The 21,429-nt window shown below is 40.5% G+C and overlaps 1 protein-coding gene across 7 annotated transcripts in view; it reads left to right on the plus strand.

Annotated features, from left to right (window-relative positions):
- The window catches only part of DMD (dystrophin), a 2,449,111-nt gene that overhangs the window by 1,479,758 nt on the left and 947,924 nt on the right, over window positions 1–21,429 (plus strand). For all 7 annotated transcript variants that reach the window (XM_060182733.1, XM_060182732.1, XM_060182735.1 and 4 more), the window contains one exon: window positions 9,005–9,180. In XM_060182733.1, coding sequence (XP_060038716.1) covers window positions 9,005–9,180 — 176 coding nt within the window. The remainder of the gene's footprint in view (window positions 1–9,004; window positions 9,181–21,429) is intronic.

The raw sequence follows: 21,429 nt of genomic DNA on the forward strand, positions 1-21,429 counted from the left end.
AATTGGATCAGTCCTGCTAGTTTCGTGGGCCCGCTTGGCCCCGCCCCTAGGAACCCTGAGAGGGTTCCAGAGTTCCAGAGTTCGAGAGTTCGAGAGTTGGAGAGTTAGAGAGTGCTTGGCGCCGTCGCGGGGGAAAGAGGCAGCAGAGTTCTGTTTGGTGATTAGTTTGTCTTAGTTTATGAATCGTTGTTCCTGAATAAAGAAATACAGCTTCCCTGCCCAGCCGTATGTCTCTGGTCGTCTCTGTTACCCGCCCGTGAAGCTAGCCCAGCCAGCTGGAGCCTCCGAATTTTAACAACAGTAGGGTGTGTCTCTGGGGAAGCTGAGCTCCAGGACATATTTGTGGGGTCTTCAATCCAGGGAAGCCTGGCCAGCATCCTGATGGCATCTGGAGCCTGGCGACTGAAAAGAGAGTTAACATACAAAGCCAAACAAATTGTTGAGCAATCATGGACCCAAAGCTTGGAATAGTGGAGAGGAAGTGTTAGAGAGGTACTCTGCAAACTCTAGTGTACTTCTGCTTTCAGGTATATATTTTACAGTAGTTTATGGATGCGCGTGAACATAAGCTCTCTCTTACAGAAACTGGTGTATATCTAGGTTTTGGGACTTTGTTAGAAAGTGAACCACCTGAGATGAAATTAGAGTGTACTATAAAAGGAAAGGTCTCACCCGAATAATGAAGCTGAAGGGTTGTCATTCCACACGCGAAGTCTCTGGACACAGTCTGAGGTGAAGCATGTTGAGGTGGCAATCATTGCATTGGTTAGGTTGTGATCGGCGGATGCAATATTATTTGCTATGGATTGGGAGAGGCATACGGGAAAGTGGGCCCTATCCAAGGGTTCCAGGACTGGGGGAAGTAGGGGCTCTATAGTGGAGATGTGAGGTTCCTGCTGTCTTAGGGCCCATGTTCAGTGGGGAATCAATTACAGAAGCCAGACTTTCTACCTTCTGCAACCCTCAATGACCCTGAGTCCATGCTCCCAGAGGGATAGAGAATGGGAAAGCTATCAGGGGAGGGGGTGGGATATGGAGATTGGGTGGTGGGAATTGTGTGGAGTTGTACCCCTCCTACCCTATGGTTTTGTTAATTAATCCTTTCTTATATAAAAAAATTTTTAAAATGAAAAAAATATATATATAAGAGTGCAGTAGTCTTCAGTGAGTAGACATAGACTCAATAAGTGCATCAAGCAAGTAGGAAGACCTAAGAAAGACACCATAAAGTACTTATTTGTCCTAGATACCCTCCCCTCCTCCTTCCTATTTCACTTCATCCAATCATGCTAAGTCTAACCTTGTTAGACAAAGTAATGTCTACAAAAGCTGGATAAGGGAAGAGATCAGCACACTTAAATGATGGCCCTTTTGGTCACTACCAGTATACCCCATCACTAGGGGCTCTAGTCAGGGGATCCTGGGATTCCCACATAAGATATTATGGGTCTAGACCTCTAATAGATCCCTATCTTCACCATCACTAGTCATCTCCATCAGGAACAACATAAACCTTCTTGTGGGCCTCTACCTTGCCTTCAATGCAGAATAACAATGGTAGGGACTGCTCCACTCTCTGAAGGAGGCTGTGTTATCATACTTTGCTACTGGAGGAAGAGTGGTTCTGAGATGAGTACAGCCTGGAATGTTCCTAGAAGTTTTATTTTTTCTTTCAAAAGGTGGATTAATATTGAGGGATACATGTTTTGGGCCATTCTGTTTGTTTGTCATTGTCCCTGAGGCATGTTTTCTAGGAGTAAGAATAGAATAAAGGATGAGCTCAAATTACAAACTTGGTGGCAATTAAGGAATAAATTTTATAATATATGAATTTGAATATATATATATAATCACTGATGAGGAGGAAATAAACACACCAATGGAAATGTTATTGTAATTTGATATTAGATAAGTTTCTCCTTAATGTAAATCACCCCTGTACAAGATTTTTATTTCAGTTCACTGGAATGATGTTTGTTCTGGAAAAGGAATGGTTTTACTCTAGTTTTAGAAGGAGTTCTCTTTATTCTTTTATAGCAACCATTATTGGGAGCAGATGGAGAACTATACCAATTAAGTATATCTTCTTTTCAACCACTCACAGAAAAGAGGATATTAGGTGAAATCTAACAAGATCTCCCTCTTACCTCCAATGCCTCTAACACACACACACACACACACACACACACACACACACACACACACACACACACACACACACACACACACACACACAAAATCTGGTTCTAGTATTATTGCTAGTGGGGCACAGTCAGTGTTTACTGAAATTGAAATAAAGTCAGACCTGAAGAAACAGTTCATTGACAAGGCACTTTTTTTTTTTTTTTTTGGTGATTGTTCATTTGTGGAGGCTGTCTCTCTTTGATCCTGCATACTTTGTGTATTACCATGGAAGTCTCTCGAGTGGCCAAGGAGGTTGTGCAGTCATTAGAACAGTGGGCTTGCATAGCATAGGATCCCACTGCCAATTCTCAGATCTACATATGCCAGAGTGATGATCAAGTTCTCGCTGTGTATGTCTCCACCTTCATCTTTCTCATTAATAAATTTATTTTCAAAACAAATATCTGAGGCTGTCAAGATAGTGCATCTGACTAGCTTTCCTGTTCTCACATGCACACAACCAGAGTCCAAACCTGACTCCCATGGCACTGGATGAAGCTTCAGTGCTGCGGTATCTCATTTCACTCTTTCCTTTAATATATATTTTAAAGTTAAGTCTTTTATTTATTTATTTATTTATTCCCTTTTGTTGCCCTTGTTGTTTTATTGTTGTAGTTAATATTGATGTCGTTGTTGGATAATATAGAGAGAAATGGGGAGAGGCAGGGAAGACAGAGAGGGGGAGAGAAAGATAGACATCTGCAGATCTGCTTCACTGCCTGTGAAGTGACTTCCTTGCAGGTGGGGAGCCGAGGCTCGAACCCAGATCCTTAAGCCGGTCTTTGTGCTTAGCGCCACGTGCACTTAACCTGCTGCGCTCCCATCGACTCCCCTTCTTTTAATCTTATTAGTGATTTAGAAGATTATAATATAACAAGGGTGTAATTCCACACCACACTAACCACCAAAGTTCTGTGTTCCAACCCCCTCCATTGGTTACCACCATCGTTTCCCTAAAGTCATAGATATGGCTTGACTATACATATATTTTTTTCAAGTTCTTGTGTTTCAATGGCATAGGTGGTGCTGAGAATTGAACCTTCAGTCTCTGGGACCTCAGACATGCACATTTATTTTCTGACAGAGCTAGCCCCTCGGCCCAAAGCCATTCAGTTTTCCAGGGAAGTTTGAAAGTATGGAGTGATGTGGCAACAGGTTACAAGTGCAGATAGGAGAGATTGTAGAGGACCTTTATTTCTATGTTTTGTGTCCACCAGGATTATCTGTAGGATTTAGTACCTGCAGGGCTCCACTGGACCCTAGAGAGTCTTTAGGCTTTTCCTATTAGGTTGATGTTTTGAATATTATCTTCATTAGTAGAGAGTTTTCACTTTTTCTCTGCATCTAGAGATTTCCTAGATCTTTGCCTTGAGTCTTTGCCTCTACAACCTTGATTTGAAAAAAAATAATGATAATGTCCTTTCTTGGGGGCTAGGTGGTGGCAAACTCCATTCGGTGCACAAAGATGCAGGTACAAGACCCTGGTCCCCACCTGCAGGGGAGAAACTTCAGAACTGAGTCAGTTCTGCAGGCCCCCCTTTCCCTTTCTTTCCTTCCTACTCCCTCTCCTTCCTTCTCTGCCCCTATCCCTATCCCTGTCTCTCTCTCTCTTCCCTCCAAGTTTCTTCTTCCCTCTCAATTTCTCTCTGTCCTATCAAATAAAAGAAAGTGGAAAAAAGGAGACAAAATTGCCATCAGGAGTTGTACCAAGCCCCTTTGATAACTCTGTTGACAATAAAATAAATAAAGGGATTTCCTTTGTTTTGCCCTGCATTTTATCCAAAACTTTCTGCTTTTTTAAGTGTTTTTCCCCCCATACTTGCCTCTCTGTCTCTTTAACTTTGGGGTTCCCACATTGCAACTACCTTTCAGTCCTTGTCACCATGCTGATCGCCTGCTCCCATAAGCAGGGCCATCCTGAAGGAAGAGCCGACGCTGTCCAGAATGGTCTGCTGGAGTGATCTTTGCAGCTAAGGGTGCTGTCTGCTTCGGGCATTTGTCCATCTGTGTTGTGTCCATAGAATTGTTATCATATGACAAATGATACTGCTAAAGCCTCTGAAGACAGTTGTTGCAATATAGTCTAAGAATCAACATGAGTGTCAGGTGAATTTTTATCTGAGAAATGAACCTGCTTTGCAGAACTTGACCTGGATTATGGAGACTGGCCAGGAGGAAACAATACATGTGATCTTAATCAGGACAGAGAATAAAGTGGTTGGGGAAAATTAAGAGCTTTATGGTGCAGTTTCCAGGAAGACCCAGCTATTTGGGAGTTTTAGAATTCTCTGTGGGCTTTATAGCATGGCTTCCTTTGACCAGTGAGTAGACCAGGGCAGTTATTGCTCAGTCTCAAAATACATCATTGGTAATTGCAAGTAAATCACAAGGTTGGGTTCTTGACACATCCACTTGTTCAGTGAACTTTCCCCCCCCCTTCTGTTCTTAGCCTTTATCTTTTTTTCCCCAGTCGCTTTTTATCTCTTCCATTTTCCCACTCCGCTGCTTAGTTCACGATGGTTTGCCAAGTCTTTATCTTCTACATCAATTACCTGACTTGTCATTGTACATATTCCCATGCACCATTTCTTAGCTTCTGCTTTGTCTTCATTTGTCAGTTTTTATTTTCCATTTATGATGTTTTCATACAGTTTGGAAGAATTTTGCAAGTGCACCTTTTGAATTTATGCTTTGTTGTTTCATGTAACACGCACTGGGATCTTTTTCTCTCCTATTCTTATGATTGAATTACAGCAGCAGATAATTCCCCATCTTATGTTTCCTCTTCATTCCATCCAATGTGACAGACTTGATAGACTTAGTTGTTACTATTTTCTAGAGTTTAGGACCACTTCTTAAGTTTCAAAGCATGCAAGAATCTGGGAATAGTCTGGCAGTTCTCAATCATGCTCATTCATCCATCCACTTGTGTTGCCTACACTTGCTTCAATAATGCATGTATTTTTCTGGCATTCTTTCCTTATATCTCCAACTTCAGTTAGCTCTCTGTGAAATCTGGGGCTTCTTTATTGTGAAAAAGCCCCCTAAGGTGGTCTTATAGGCACTCTTTATTGAGAATGTTGCTTAAATACTAGAATCAAAACACAATAAACTGTCAAACCATGTTGTGTAATCACATAGATGAAATTACAATTTTTATGCAAAACTAAGAACACATACTTTCTAGCCAAATAATCAAGGATACCAGAAACCAACCAAAAAAGCATAAAGTGGAAAATTTACACATGTAAAAACTACTGTATTTTACTATCAACTGTAAACCATTAATCCCCTAATAAAGAAAAAACACTTTAAAGAGATGACAAAGCTTGGAGATTTCTGCAGTAGACCATAAGCCAGAACTTAGATTACTTTGAAGCAGCGGAGGTAATGTCAGTGTCTATTTTGTACAAGCAAATAAAGTCGAGGTTTTGCATTCATTTAAAATCAGCTCTTATCTTTGTAGGAAAACAAGATGGTTGTAGAACACTACATGCAGATTCCTGCTTCCTGTGCTGATCCATTGTTGTGCTATCTTCTGCTCCTATCATTAGCAACTCTTCTTGAATAGATCATCCTCTGTAAATATGCCTCCCAATTACAAACTCTTCTCACGAAAATGTTATAGGCTAATGAGTTCTGCTCTCAAAAATTTACAAAAAAAAAAAAAAAGTCTGAAGGCCCTGATTTTGGCCTCTACATGAATGTGATCTTGATCTCACATTTTTAATGTACTGCCTCACCCTTTGCTATTTATTTTACTGTGAAATAGAAATAATAAAACTCACATTTATTCTACTACTGGGTTATAAAAGTCACTGTAGTTGTCAGCCATGAAGTACAAGCTCTGCGATCAAAACCAGAAAGCACAGGAGCTGAGATCATTTTGAAGCGGCTTTAGTTTATTGCCTTGTAAAGCAGCAACTGGAATTCTTTGTTTATTTAACAAAGATTCAGAAAGCAATTATGTTGCCATCATTCTACTCACTGCATTGTTTCTGGAACTGCCACCTCAGTATTCCCGTAAACATTGTTAGAAATAGAGAAGACAGCCTCACCAATGTACCCTGGAACCCCCACCTTTGCAGTGCCAGGCCCCACTAGGGAAAGATAGAAACAGGCTGGGAGTATGGATTGACTGCCAGTGCCCATGTCCAGTGGAGAAGCAATGACAGTTGCCAGACCTTCCACCTTCTGCACCCCATAATGATCCAGGGTCCATACTCACAGAGGGATAAATAGGAACGCTTCCAACAGAAGGGGTGGGAGACAGAACTCTGGTGGTGGGAAATGTGTGTAATTGTACCCCTCTTATCCTATGGTTTTGTCTTTCATGATAAAAAAAAAAAAAAAGAAGGAAAGAGAGAACTCTGGGCCCTGCACACAACTACTAATCCAAACCAGCAGTTTTAACAGGGTTTCTGGGACGTTGTTTTCCACATTGAAGTTTGAGGCCTTCCACTAAAGGGCAGATGTATTAGATGTCCCATGTCTTTTTAAAAGTCTTATGAATTGTTGGAGACATTTTACATTATCCTTGGTACAAATAGGGATCCTAATCTTTCTCCTTTGTTTCCATGACTCCTGTCCTTTAGACAAAAACTGAACCATTTTGGTGGTCCTATACTGTTGTATTATCCTTAACAGCCCATGATTTTTCTAGCCTTGCCTTTCAGGTCCATTATCAGGACTCCAGTTTTTAACCTGGGTACTTTATCTCAGATGTTGTGCCCCTGTCTAGTATTAGTCTAAACTCTGCCTTAGATTTACCCAGAAGCAGTCTGCAGGTGGGGAGCCAGGGGCTCGAACCAGGATCCTTATGCCAGTCCTTGCATTTTACACCAGGTACGCTTAAACCGCTGTGCTACTGCCCGGCTCCCACTTTGTGTTTTCTTCTTTCTGTCCTTTAAATTCTCCATTTAAGTGAGTTTATCTGGCATTCAACCATGTGCGTGTGCTTGTGTGTGTCTTATGTCACTTTGCATGTTTCCTTCAAGATCCATCCAAGATGAATTAAAGGAGATGGCTTCATAATTTTCAACATCTGAGTAGTATTTCATTTTGTATATATACCTTAACTCATTTTTTCTTTGAACATCTGGGCTGCTTCCAAGTGTGGGCTCCTAAAATTGTGTTGATATGAGCAAAGATCTACTATAAATCCGTGTGTGTGTGTGTGTGTGTGTGTGTGTGTGTGTGTGTGTGTGTGTGTGTGTGTGATATCACTAAGAATGAAATTGCGTGGTCATAGGGTAGGTCCGTTTCTAGCATTGTGATAATTCTCCAGATTGCTCTCCACAGGAATTGGAACAGTTTGTATTTCTACCTGCAGTTGAGACGAGTGTTCATACCCCCACAACCTCTCCAACATTTGTTGTTACTGTTCTTTCTATTATATGACATTCTCTCAGGTGTAAGGTAGTATCTCGGTATAGTCTTTATTTGCATTTCTGTGATAATCAGTGACTTCAAGCATTTTCTTCATGTTTGTTGCCCATTTGTATCTCTGCTTTGTTGAATATTCTGTCCATATCCTCTCCCCATTTTTGAATGGGATATTTTATTTTCTTGTTGCTGTGTTTCTTGAGTTCTACATATACTTTCCTACTAAAACTGTGGCATTCAAAATAATGTTAAATAAAAATAGTAAAAAAAAAAACCCCACAATATCTACATGTAATTAATGTCCAAATCACCTTACTAGTTTTAGATGCTGTGAATTTATTCATTTTGATGAGCATGTACTGAGGTTTGCTGCTTACATTGAATTAGGTCAAGGCAGCAGGGAATATAAGAATATTTGCTAATTACAGATCACATCTATTGGGAAAGTATTTTGCATACTACATTTATCCCATTTGTGAAAAATGGATTTTTGTGGTAGCTTGAGTGTTAATATAGTAGTTTTTGTTAGTTCTTAATTTACTGTTTTCTAGATTTGAGATTTAATACTGAGCTATTTTAACTGCTTTAAAAATTCTAGATTATCATAAAAGATTCAATTCAATAATTGTCAATATATTTATTTTGCTTTATAACTGCTATCTTGGTTGTGATAATGTTTGTAATAGATTTTTCCCTGATATTCTCTAGACTTTATTCCACATAAAAGGTAGAAAATATGAAATTGACACTGTCAATGATTCATAAGAGGTGTTCTGTTGGATATAGATTTTTTTTTAATTTATCACTGTTCCTTAGGGATCTCTTGACAGCCTACCTCTGAAAGCAATTAATTCTCAGCTTTATGTGGCTTCACAATGCAAAATACATTGATGGAAACTAAATTTGTGGTGCATTTCCTTCTAATGGAGCAATGAATTTTAGTTTAAACATCTCAGGAGGTTCTTAAATATACTGTGATTAAACTCTGTTTGCTCCTTTTACCTCTCATATTGACAATCACTGAGAAATCCAAATCCTTTTTTTCCATGTTTAAATTTTACAACACTTCATAGACTATTAAACATGGAACATCCTTGTGGGGACAAGAAATCGAATTTGCTCTTGAGCAGGTTTGCAACTAATTGATTTGTAGGACATTAGAACATCCCCTGGCTGACAAGCTCTACAAAAATATGAAACTGGAGCTGAATGGAGAGGGTTTTTTTTTTCTTTTACTGAACACATAAAAGGTGTCTTTCTGACGTGTAGCCTTTGGATATGGGCATGCCAGTCTCACAGAGTGACTTTTCCATGGAGCTCGCTTCTTTCTTTCTCTCCTGGTATAGCTGCAGGTGGTCGCATGCTGTTAAATCTGATTTTCTCAAAGCGGCAAAAGGCTTCATCTTTATTTGTCCTTTTTTGGGGTGTCTTACAGGAGCTCGAGGATGGCATCAACCAGCGGCAAGCTGTGGTCAGAGTGCTGAATGCAACAGGAGAAGAACTCCTCCAGCAGTCCTCCAAATCAGATGCCAGTATTCTCCAGGAAAAATTGGGAAGCCTGAATCTGCGGTGGCAGGAACTCTGCAAACAGCTAGCAGAAAGAAAAAAGAGGTAGGGTGACTGCTGAGAGGGGACCTGTGAAATTTCAATAGAATCATTCATTCAAGCTGCCCTTAAAGATTTAGTGAACGGATATTAAATCAGGCAAAAGGTGCTACCACTAAGGAGTGCCTCAACAAATTAATCAGTGTTAGTAACACTTTCTTTCTTTTCATACACACTGAAATATGTGATTTTGTGTGCCTTCAGTAGTGCTGTCACTTTCATTTTTGTTTTAATAATTAAGCCTGGGTTTTATTTGTTTATTAATAAAGATAGAAATTGAGATAGAAGGGAGAGAAAAAGAGAAACAGCCACAACATGGCTTCACAACTCGTGTAGCTTCTGCCAAACAGATCTGGGATGGGGGCTTGAACCCTGGTCTGTCTGTACCACAACATGTGCAGTCAGCTAGGTATGCCACCACCCAGGCACGAAGCATGATTTTTAAAATGGCAGTAGCCTCATGATATTCCAGGCTGAACGCGCTGAGCCTCAGTTATATTATAAGACAAGGGAAGAAAGTGCTAAATGATTGTTTTGTTGGAAAGAAGGCTCTTTGGCTAGATTTTTCCAACACCTACAAATGTGACTATGCTGCTGGAAACCACAGTAGACATATTTACCTCTCGTTCTGCTGCACTTGTTGGTACATTCTCGAAGCGAGATTTACACTGAAATGTTCATGTCTAGAGGGGACAACAAAAGCTCAAAAAGGTTACTGTTGAAATCAGTCATCATTTACCTTTGCCTGAGAGCGTACTGAAGGGCCAGAAAGCCAAATGTTCACTGCTTCAGATGGGGGTACAGTGAGCTTCATAACTGGACATCCATGATGCTAATATTACCGTTTTCATAAAAGAAAACTCGACCTTTATCAATTGAGACCACTTTTGTGAACAATGAAAAAACGCTGTTGTCAATCTCTTGCTTCCGCCCGATAGTGTTTGTAATATGTGGATTTCTGTATCAGAAAACTAAAACAACTGATGATTATCTGTGCCGAGGAGTTCTTAGTCAGTTTTTGGAATTATGTCCTTTATCTTTGATCGACTCCTCTGCCACCTTTGCTCATGTTGCATTATTCAGAAAGTAGCTCTGCTTGGTCTTCCTGCTCAATATGTATGCACCACTTGACCTGCACACAAATGCACGCACACACCTTGCCCAAGTTGAAAACTAATCGCACTCTCTACAGATATTTTCATTTCCACACTGGCTTCTCTAGTACTTTAATTTATGACTAGATAACAAAATAAACACCCAATGTTTACGGTTTAAAAAAAACTTCCTTGGGAAGGTCAGACATTTTTTCCTTGAATTGAAGCCCTATTAATCACACAGCTAACCTGTTATTTAATATATGATATGTTTACACGGTGAACAGGTTAAAAAGCCTACCTGATGCCACTTCTTACCTAGGCTCACTGGAGTCTGAAATAAGACTTTAAGATAAGAGAAGATAAAGAAAAAATAGCATGGTATAAAATTTGTATCTCAAATTCTATTTTGTTTTTGTTTTTATTATTCATTAGAAATTTAATAATTATCAACACGATTGTGGGATAGGAGAGTTACAGTTTTCACCACCAGAGATCTGTATCGCCTCACCTCCATTGGAAGCTTCCCTATTCTTTACCCCTCTGGGAGTATGCACCAAAGATCTTTATGGGATGCTGAAGGTGGGAAGTCTGGATTCTGTAATTGCTTTTCCACTGGACATGAGGTTGACAGGTTGATCCATACCCCCAGCCTGTTTCTGTCTTTCCCTAGTTGGGTAGGGATCTGGAGAGGTGGGGTTCCAGGACACATTGATGAAGTTGTCTGCCCAGGGAAGTCAGGTTGGCATCATGACACATCTGCAACTTGGTGGCTAAGAAGCATTAAGGTATAAAGCAGAACAAATCATTTAATAATCAGGAACCTAAAGGTAAGAATACAGCAGATAGAACTAAGTGTCTTTGTTGGAAAGAAGCTAAAAAGTCAATATTTTGGTATATTCCAAGGGGCCCATGAATTTACTAATTTTTTCCCTGAGCCCACAGCTAACATGCAGGTGGGCTAAAGGTGTTATATGGGGAGATGGTGTTAGAGTTGGAAATAGGACCAGAAAGCTGGATCAGGGCAGAGAGTAGCTCCCAAATATGGGGAAAGTATATAAATACTGCTAACTGTAAACCCCAACAATCTGACCTAAGGCCTATGACTATTCATATTTAGCACAGGATTCTGTGTAACCTCTGCATCCCTGTAGGTCTGAGCTTGCATTCTGTGGTCATAGTTAGGAACATTCTAGGCTGCACTCATTTCAGGACCAGTCTTCCTAGAATAGTAGAGAATGTTGATCCAGCCTCCCTTCAGAGAGTGGGGTAGTTTCTACCATTGTTGTTCTAAATTGAGGGCAAGGTCATGTAGGGTCCCACAAGAGGGTTTATGATGTTGTTCCTGATGGAAATGATCAGTGATAGTGGAGATCGGGATCTGCTAGTGGTCTAGGTCCATCATATCTATGTGAGAATCTCAGGATTCCCTGACTAGGACCCTGAACGATGGGGTGTCCTGGTAGTGACAAAAAGGTCCATTATTAAAGTGTGCTGGTACCTATATTCAGCTTCTATAATCCTTATTTTATCTGACATTGTTAGACTTAGAGTGATTGGGTGAAGTAAAATAGGAAGTAGATGGGGAGAATATCTAGGTCTAAGTAGGAAATATTTGATTAAGTACTTAATGATGTCTTTTTTAGGTCTTTGTACTTGCTGCATTTTTAAGGTGGATTAGATTGCTTGGAGAATTACTTTTCTTAGACATAGAATATTGGAATCAGTTTAAGAATTTTACTTAAATAATATTAGGATGGAACATGTTAGAATTCTCCTTGATAGTTCTTTCTTTCCTGAATTAAAATCTCATTACTTGTTATTTACATCTATGTGGACACCTAATAGAATTTTAAAATGAAGGTGGGGGTCAGGACTAGTGCATAGCAGTTCATGCAAAGACATGAAGCCTGAAGCTTGGAGGTCCCAAATTCAGTGTTTGCCAACACATAAGCTAAAGTTGAGCACTGCTTTGGTCAAATGAATGCATTTTAAAAATAAAGATAGGGCAGTCAGCCAGTTCCACCAAATAAGATCTAAAATTTTAGATGCTTCTAACTTTATAAGAAAGTGGTATATGCTGACTCTGTTGTGAAATATTGCACTAATTGTAGGTTAATTACAGCTGGGGATTTGATAGTAATTGGTTAGAGAAATTTCTCTCATTTAAACATTTTGACCTACATTAAGTCTTGCACTTTTGTGCTTTAAAAAGTCATGATCAGCTTCCTTGAGGTTTTTTTTTTTACCCCCCTTAACATCAGCTTTTCAAATTGTCTATTTTATGCTACATTTTAAAAATAACTGTTAGCTTATTTATTTCAATTTACACTGAGATTAGTTTCGTCACATAATTCCTCAGGATTTTCATATCTTAAGAGTTTTATGAAATGTAAAATTTCAATAAAATATAAATGCCAATTGGAAGTCGGGAGGTAGCACATGTGGCACACAGCGCAAGGACCAGTTTAAGGATCCCAGTCCGAGCCCCCGGCTCCCCACCTGCAGGGGAGTGGCTTCACAGACACTCTGCAGGTGTCTATCTTTCTCTCCCCTCTCTCTCTGTCTTCCCCTCCTCTCTCCATTTCTCTCTGTCCTATCTAACAATGATGACATCAATAACAACAAAAATAACTACAACAATAAAAAGGGCAACAAAGGGGAATAAATAAACATTTTTAAAAACTAAATAAAATATAAATGCCAGCACTACTAATACAATTGAAGCCTTTTCTTGGCACCTAGTAGTAAAAAAGTAAAAAGTAAATAAATAAAATAATATTTTTATACAGACCGTTTTACTCTAACAGTCATGGAAGGACTAGAATCAATTAGCTATTGTTTAACCAATAGAGTTTTTTTTCAGTGCCACTCAAGCAGAAATTAGAAGGACAGAGGAGTCATTCCAGAAGTAAAAAAAAAAAATAAGTGTTATTCCCATTCACAATATTGTTAGTTTGGAGAGATCTTTGAATACAGATGTTGGAAAGACTTGGTTCTTCTTAGTTTTTGTGTTAAAATAGACACCTGAAGGTGTGTCATTTAAGAAAAAGCCACACCGGACCTTGGAGCCTCCTCTCTACCTAGTTTGAAGCCCTTCTCTTGGAAAGTATAGGATAGCAGGAATACGAGAAGAAAGGTCTCAATAATTCAAATTGCAGGGGGAATCCAGCAAGGTTGGTCTATGTTGGAAGTAGATGAAGTACATTTCTGTAGTACACCTACTATAGTCAGTTCACTTGTGCAATTGAAAATAGAGCATTCACTATTGCCTCAATTATGTATCAGAGAACCTGGATAACATCTACTGGCTTAACCATGATACTAATAAGTTTAATGATGGTTTAGCCACCAAAATGGTTTTCTGAAATGTACAAGATGCAAATGAAAACCTATAGACTTTAAAGGGAAGTCACAGTTTAATGCAAGTCTGCATGTAAATGTGTAAAGATTCATGAATCTGGGTTAATTGGCAGAACTGAAGGGTTGCCATGAACTAGAACAACAGCAAAGTTATGAAATTAAAAATATCAATTATTTTATCTTCACTGAAATTGAATATTCCTTTCCATTTTGAATGCAGTCAATATACCTAACTAATATTTGAAGTGAAATCATGGATGTGTTCATAGCTGATTAAGTCAATACAAATATCTTAAAATATTGTGCATGTTTATCGTTACTTCAGAACTTCAGTAGTGATTAGATCAGCTGTAACCTCTCATTAATCTTTCACTATGAATTTGCTTCTATAATTGCTTCTTAACTATTTCAGTGTCATCAGTTTCTTCTGGAGTCCTATGCATGGCACATTCTGGACTTAAAATATTGTTCTAAGAGTGAGTCTTACTCTTTACCAAAGTGCCAGTGGGGTTTTAAGGTTTGAGGAATGAGCTTAATTGTTTCTGCTGTTCCTTTATCACTTTACCAGCCGGACTCTTCCTTATCTTGTGCACCCTTCTTTCTTTCTTTTTTTTATTATTTTTTATTTATAAAAAGGAAACACTAACAGAACCATAGGATAAGAGGGGTATGACTCCACACAATTTCGACCACCACAACTCCGTATCCCATCCACTCCCCTGATAGCTTTCCTATTCTTTATCCCTCTGGGAGCATGGACCAAGGGACATAATGGGGTGCAGAATGTGGAAGGTCTGGCTTCTGAATTGCTTCCCTGTTGAACATGGGTGTTGACAGGTCAGTCCATACTCCAAGCCTGTCACTCTTTTTCCCTGGTGGGGCAGGGCTCTGGGGAAGCGGGGCTCCAGGACACATTTGTGGGGTCGTCTGTCCAGGGAAGTCTGGTCGGCATCACGGTAGCATCTGGAACCTGGTGGCTGAAAGAAGAGATAACATATAAAACCAAACAAATTGTTGAGTAATCATGAACCTAAAGGCTAGAATAGTGCAGATGAAGATTTTAGGGGTATCCGTTTTGTGGATAGTATGCCTATTTTAGTTATATTCCAAAAGGCCCATGACTATACTATAGTGTTTTGTTTGTTTGTGTCAGAGCCTGATATCTGATATGCAGGTGGAACCAAGTTATTATCTGGGGAGATGATGTCATGGCTGGAAATAGGACCAGAAAGCTGGATCAGGGAAGAGAGTAGCTCCCAAATATGGGATAGATGTATAAATATTGTTGACTGTAAACCCTGATCTGAGCCTATGTGACCTCTGTATCCCTGCAGATCTGAGCTCACATTCTGTGGTCTTAAGTAGGAACGTTCCAAGTTGCCTCAATTTCAGAACCCATCTTCCTCAGGTGGAACGTAGAGTATGTTGTCCAGTTTCCCTTTGGAAGATGCAACATTCTCTACCGTTGCTGATCCAAGTTGAGGGCAAGGTCCTATGGGGGCCCACAAAGGGGTCTTGTGTTGTTCCTGATAGAGATGACCGGTAACAATGGAGAGAGAGATTTATTTGAGGTCTAGGCCCATCATGTCTGTTTGGGGATCTCAGGACTCCTCGACTAGGGCTCCAGCGGGTGGAGTGGCCTGATAGTGACTTAAGAGTCATCGTTAAAGTATGCCAGTCTCTTGCTCTTACTCAGCTTTTGTAGTCTTTACTTTGATAAGGTTAGCTTTGGAGTGAGTGAGGCAGTTATAATAGGAAGTAGATGAGGAGGGTATCTAAGTCTAAGTAGACATTATTTCATTAAGAACTTTATGGTATCTTTTTAGGTCTGTCTACTTGCTTGTTGTATATACTGACTCACTGCAGACTATTGTGCATTTTTGCTTGCAGGTATATATTTTGCCCTAATTTATGGATACATGTGAACCTATGCCCTATCTCATGGGACCTATTGCTGATTTATTTTTATGTTTATAGTTATATATGGCCTTCAGATGTTGTTATGAATATCCAAATGACTCTTGTCATAATGTAAAGGGTTCCGCATCCCTGCTCTAGAGTATTCTAGAAGGTAGACCAGTCACGGGAACGTGCAAAGGCAAGCCTTTTTGAACAATGTGGTGCTGATATGTTGAAATTTTCCTTTTTTTGGGGGGGTACTGGGGCTTTAGTCCTCCAAGTCTACTTTTACATATAGAAAGGGTCAAAATAGGGAGTAGAGTGGTGCATAATATGAGTGGTATAAAAAAAATAAAGAAACCACAGAATGAACTTTCCCCAGTGTGTTGGGGTACTGGCTATAACAAGAGTTATGCCCAAGTGCTTAAGTGAGAAATTCCATGCATATAAAAAAGCGGGAGGGTGGGGTGAGCAGTGGCACACCTGGTAGATCGCACATGTTACCATGTGCAAGGACCCAGGTTCAAGCCTCTAGTCACCATGCAGGGGAGAAGCTTCACAAGCAATGGTTCAGTTTTCTTTCTCTCTCTTTCTACCTCTCTTCCTTCCTCCTTCCCTCACTATGCCTCAATTTCTCTGTCTCTATCCAAAATAAAGAATTAACTAAAATACTCCTTTTTAAAAAAGAAAGAAAATAGATAAAATGCATAATGAGGGCCAGAAAAATAGTTAAGCTGAATAGTGCACCTGCTTTGCCAACCTCAAGACCCACATTCAGGGCCAGCCGTACCACATTGCAGGAAGCTTCAGAGCTTTATTTTATTTGTTCCTCTTTCTGTCTGAAAGAATCAACCCAGAGTTGTTGTATGCTTTACATTGGGTTCTAGTTCTCCCCCGCCAAGAGAATTGGATCAGTCCTGTTAATTTCGCGGGCCCGCTTGGCCCCGCCCCCAGGAACCCCGCCAGAGTTCCAGGGTTCCTGAGTGCCAGAGTTTCAGAGTTAGAGAGATAGAGAGGGTTCCTGAATTCCTGAGTTACAGAGTAAGAGAGAGTTCCACAGTTGAAGAGTTTCAGAGTTCCAGAGTTGAAGAGTTCCTGAGTTCCAGAGAGAGAGTGAGAGAGTTAGACAGTTGGAGAGTTCGAGAGTTGGAGAGAGTGCTTGCGAGAGGGTTCCTGAGTTCCAGAGTTCCTGAGTTGCAGAGTAAGAGAGAGTGCTTGTGCCGCCGCAAAGAGACAGCAGAGTTCTGTTTGGTGATTAGTTTGTCTTAGTTTATGAATCGTTGTTCCTGAATAAAGAAATACAGCTTCCCTGCCCAGCCGTTGTCTCCGCGTCTCTGTTACCCGCCCGTGAAGCTAGCCCGGCCAGCTAGAGCCTACAAATTTTAACAACACAGAGTGAGAAATATATAGCATAACGAATACCCATAGTACCTCTTTTCATAAATTTAGAAAATGTATGATAATAGCCTCAGGAGGAAAATTCACTTCTTATTTTGGAAGGCAGCTATGCTCACCACTATATCACATGCTTCACTTCTTATTTTGTATTTTGGGTTCCAGATTAAATATCAAAACTCAATGTTTCTGGCAAGAATAGTTTATATAGGACACTGTGTGTGTGTGTGTGTTACCTCCCATATCAGAAGACTTGATGCATATCGCACCAAAGTAAAAGACTCTGGGGTGGGTGGGTGGGGAGAATACAGGTCCGTGAAGGATGATGGAAGACCTAGTTAGGGTTGTATTGTTATATGGGAAACTGGGGAATGTTATGCATATATAAACTATTGTATTTACTGTTGAATGTAAAACATTAGTTTCCCAATAAAGAAATAAAAAAAGAAGACTTAAAATACAAAGTAGTCCTAGATGCTCCCAAGGTTGAGCACTTATTTAATGTCATGATCACCACATCTGGAATTGTTAAGGACCTTGCCTTTATTGTAAAGTAGCAATGGGAGGGACTGCCCCACACTTGAAGGGAGGCAAGGATAGCACACTTTGACTTTTTTTTTTTTTTTTGACTACAAGGTTATCATTGGAGCTCTGTGCTAGCACTATGAATCCACTGCTCCTAGCGGCCATTTTTCCCCCCATTTTATTGGGTAAGGCAGAGAGAAATTGAGAGAGGAGAGGGAGAGAGAAAGATAGACACCTGCAGACCTGCTTCAGTACTTGTAAAGTGTCCCCCCTACAAGTGGGGAGGCATGGGGCTTGAACCTGGATCCTTGCACGTGTCCTTGTGCTTTGTACAATGTGCACTAAACCAGGCGCACCACCACCCGGTCCTCACTTGGTTTTCTTTCGCATCAGTTATTAACAAATGACATAGCTCCCTAGGAAGGGCGTGTCCTTTGCCTTGTGAGAGAGCCATATTCCAGCCCGGCCCCCTCTGAACTATGCTGTTTGTTTGTTTGTTTTTTCCCTTCCTCTTTCATTATCACTCCTTTTCTTTTTTTTATTATTTTATTTCGTTTGAGACAGACATAGAGATAGAGAGGCAGACAGAAAAAAGAGAAAAAGAGACCTCAGATATCAGAGTTTCATTCAATATGGCGGGGTCCAAGCTGGAACCTGAGTTGTGCACATGGCAAAAACAGCATACTACATGAAATAGCTATTCCACCAGCGCGTGCTCTCTCCCTCTCCCTCTCCCTCTCCCTGTCCCTGTCCCTCTCTCTCTCCCTCTCCCTCCCCCGCCTCTCTGTCAGAAAGAGTGAGCCAGACAGAAGCACTTATGCTCTAACAATAGCAATATACATGCATACACATATTTCTTTTGAAACTGAATTATCATGTCAGTGTGCAAAGTGGTCATTTTCTTAATTCTGACATGGACATAGATTTAGAGGCTTGCTTTGTTCAGTTTAATGAAGAGGAAAGACTTTTTTCTTTCATGATACCACTAGACACTTCTGGATTCTTACTTATTCAGTAGGTCATTGTGAATTGTAGTTAGTTTCCTTGTTTATTCTCACCTTTGTCAAAGTCTGTATATAGGTGCAAGATTTTTTTTTGTCCTAGTATATGCACCTGTGTCATCCAGATTGGAAACCAGACTTTTCTCATATAGTGTCTGGTATTCTTTATTTATTGGTATATTTCTTTGAGTGGGGAGTGGGATATAGAGACCAAAATCCCAGCAGTAACCCCTTTTGAAAGGAAAACTAGTGCCTTCATGGCAAGTATTCCTCAGGGATAAGTAAGTCTTCTCACATTTGCAAGGACACAGAGATCTCGTTCAGAATACATCAACTTCCAAATAAAACTAGGCAGATTATGTCAGACTCCATGTAGAGTCATTACCTTCTTCATCTCAGAGCTCTTCCTTCAGAGTTTCTGGACCACATTTCACTTGTGTATCCTCTCTGCTAGTTTGCCACCCAAATTAATGGTGTAAATAAGCTAATGGAAGGCTTTCTTAAATGTACTTAAGGGGAGAGATCGTTTTCTAAAGACCTTGGCTCATTGTTTGCATGCAAATAGATGTTGTTAATTAGAAATGAGCCTTATCTAATTCATTAAAGCAGGCCTTGTAGGACCTCTTTGGGAACAGCTGCATTAGCAATTTATATTGCTCTGTGCTCTCTTGTAAGACAACTTCCTCTCCCAAGTCTTGTTTAACTTTACCTTCGCACTTTTTCATATTCCCCCTCAAATCAGTCTGGAGTAGTGTACTGCCTCGACTGCCAACAAAATGAAAACTCAAAAACATTAGTGGTGCAGAAGGTTCTTTCAGTGTGCTCCATCCTTTTAAGGTGTCCAGCACAGCTGTGAAGAACAGAACAGTGCCCCAAACCTACTCACATAGGCACACTCTGCCCCAAACCCTCCTGATGTTTTTCTTTTTTTTTTATTATTATTTCCTGTACCCATTTTTTCTCTTTTACTTTGTTTTTTCTTTTTGAAATTTTTGTCCTTACTGGAGCTTCACTGGTAAAGGCTAACTTACTCTAATAGAAGGGAACAATGACTGAGAAGAGGTTAAAGAGAGGAAGAGAAGTCACAGCAAGGAGGCTTCCTACATTGCCTTGGAGGCAGGCTGGAGCCTGGGTCACATGCCGGGCAGAGTGCTGCACCCTCCAAGTCAGTCACTTTGCCCAGCCCAGCCCTGGTCTCCTGTCACTGACTTGAACATTGACTCTCTCTATATGCAGCCAGCAAATGTCAGACAGAGTGTTCACAGTTGAATCCAGACCAAGATCATTCTTTGCTTTCACATGGACGCAATAATTATTATTTTTGCCTCCATGGTTACCACTAGGACTCGGTGCCTGCACTACAAATCCACTGCTCCTGGAAGCCATTTTTCCCCCTTTTTTGTTGCCCTGGTTGTCATCATTTTTATTGTTGCCATTTATGTTGTTGTTGTTGGATAGGACAGAGAGAAATCGAGAGAGTAGGGGAGACAGAGAGGAGAGAGAGAAATAGACACCTGCAGACATGCTTCACTGCTTGTAAGGTGACCCCCTTGAATGTGGGGAGCCAGGGGCTCAAGCCAGGATCCCCACACAAGTCATTGTGCTACCACCCGACCCGTAGGCACATTATTTTTTAATAAATGGAAATGTTAAAAAAGCAAAAAGCTTCTATGTAACTGCTCATATGTGTGCGTGCTTGTGTGTGTGTCTATATATGAGTTTGTACATGGATCTCTGTATCCTTTCAGAAACTTTCATCTGGATACAAGGCACATAATCCCACATTTTGGTCAAGAAACCACCTGAGCTTTGTTATTGCAGGTATAGTACCTGGCCCCTGGCACAGCTATGAAATGCAGAGTTTAACCAATCACAGTCATTACATCAGCAAGAACCCTGGGCAGTTCACGTGTATAATAAAGTTCGTGAATAACTGTTCAGAGCGCGAAGACTTTCTCTTCAGGTAGTTACATCAGTCCTGCCTTGTTAGTTCATATCAATTGTGTTCTCATCCTTCATAAAGCCCTTTGTGTATTAATGGCAGTAGGATTCCTAACCTTGCCAGGTTCAAATGTTTACATAGTTCCTATGACATCCGTAACAAGTCTACTCTTTTCTGTGTGTGTATGGTGCCCACACTCCTGGGCCAACTTTTAGATTCTTTTCATTTCAGTCAGTGAAAGAGAGAGAGAGAGTTAAAGACATATTCAGAACCTTCCCTGGGGCTGTGGTGTCCTCGTGTTGTTCTGCAGATCAAACCCTGGTCATCACTCATGGTATTGACAGTATTGCTGAGTGGTCTCGCTTGCCCAATTTTTAGTCTTAATTAATGTTTGTCGTCACCAGGGCTTCATCCCCTCAGGCTAGAAAGAAAGACAGTATAAGGGAGGATATGGGTGAAGGAGAGACAACACAGCTTCAAAGCTTTCCTCAGTGCCATAGTACTCCCATGTGGTGCAGCAGGCCCTCGACCCCTGTTTGTGCACATAGCAAAGCAGTCACTCTCCCAAGGGAACTGTTTCACCTCCCTCTTGGTCTATATTTAGAAGGGAGAGACTGGGAAGGAAGCTGCAAAAACACTTGGCCATTCATGAGGTCCCTTGGTGCGGTCCATGACACTCCCATCTGGTGCCTGGGATCAAATCCTGTGTCCTCCACTTGCTAAGACATGCACTCCACCTGCTGAACTATTTCTGGGCCTACAACTCTCTTAGCAGTTGCAGCACAGACTTCTGTAGTTCTTTGTCCATGACTGCAAAGCTGTCAAGCATCTGAACCAGTGTGTGACCCCTAATTACCAACTCCAGAACCCTTACTGTACATCTGATTTTGCATTATTTATCCTGTGCTTTATATTTGTTTACTTCAATATTGCTGTACTTAGTTTTAGGTAAATCAGGTAGAAATTAGACCCCAAACTGGGAATTTTATCCTCATCTGGCCTACAAATGCATGTTGGCTCTGATGCAATCAATACT

Source organism: Erinaceus europaeus, chromosome X (assembly GCF_950295315.1).
Source record: "Erinaceus europaeus chromosome X, mEriEur2.1, whole genome shotgun sequence".
Taxonomy (NCBI): Eukaryota; Metazoa; Chordata; class Mammalia; order Eulipotyphla; family Erinaceidae; genus Erinaceus; species Erinaceus europaeus.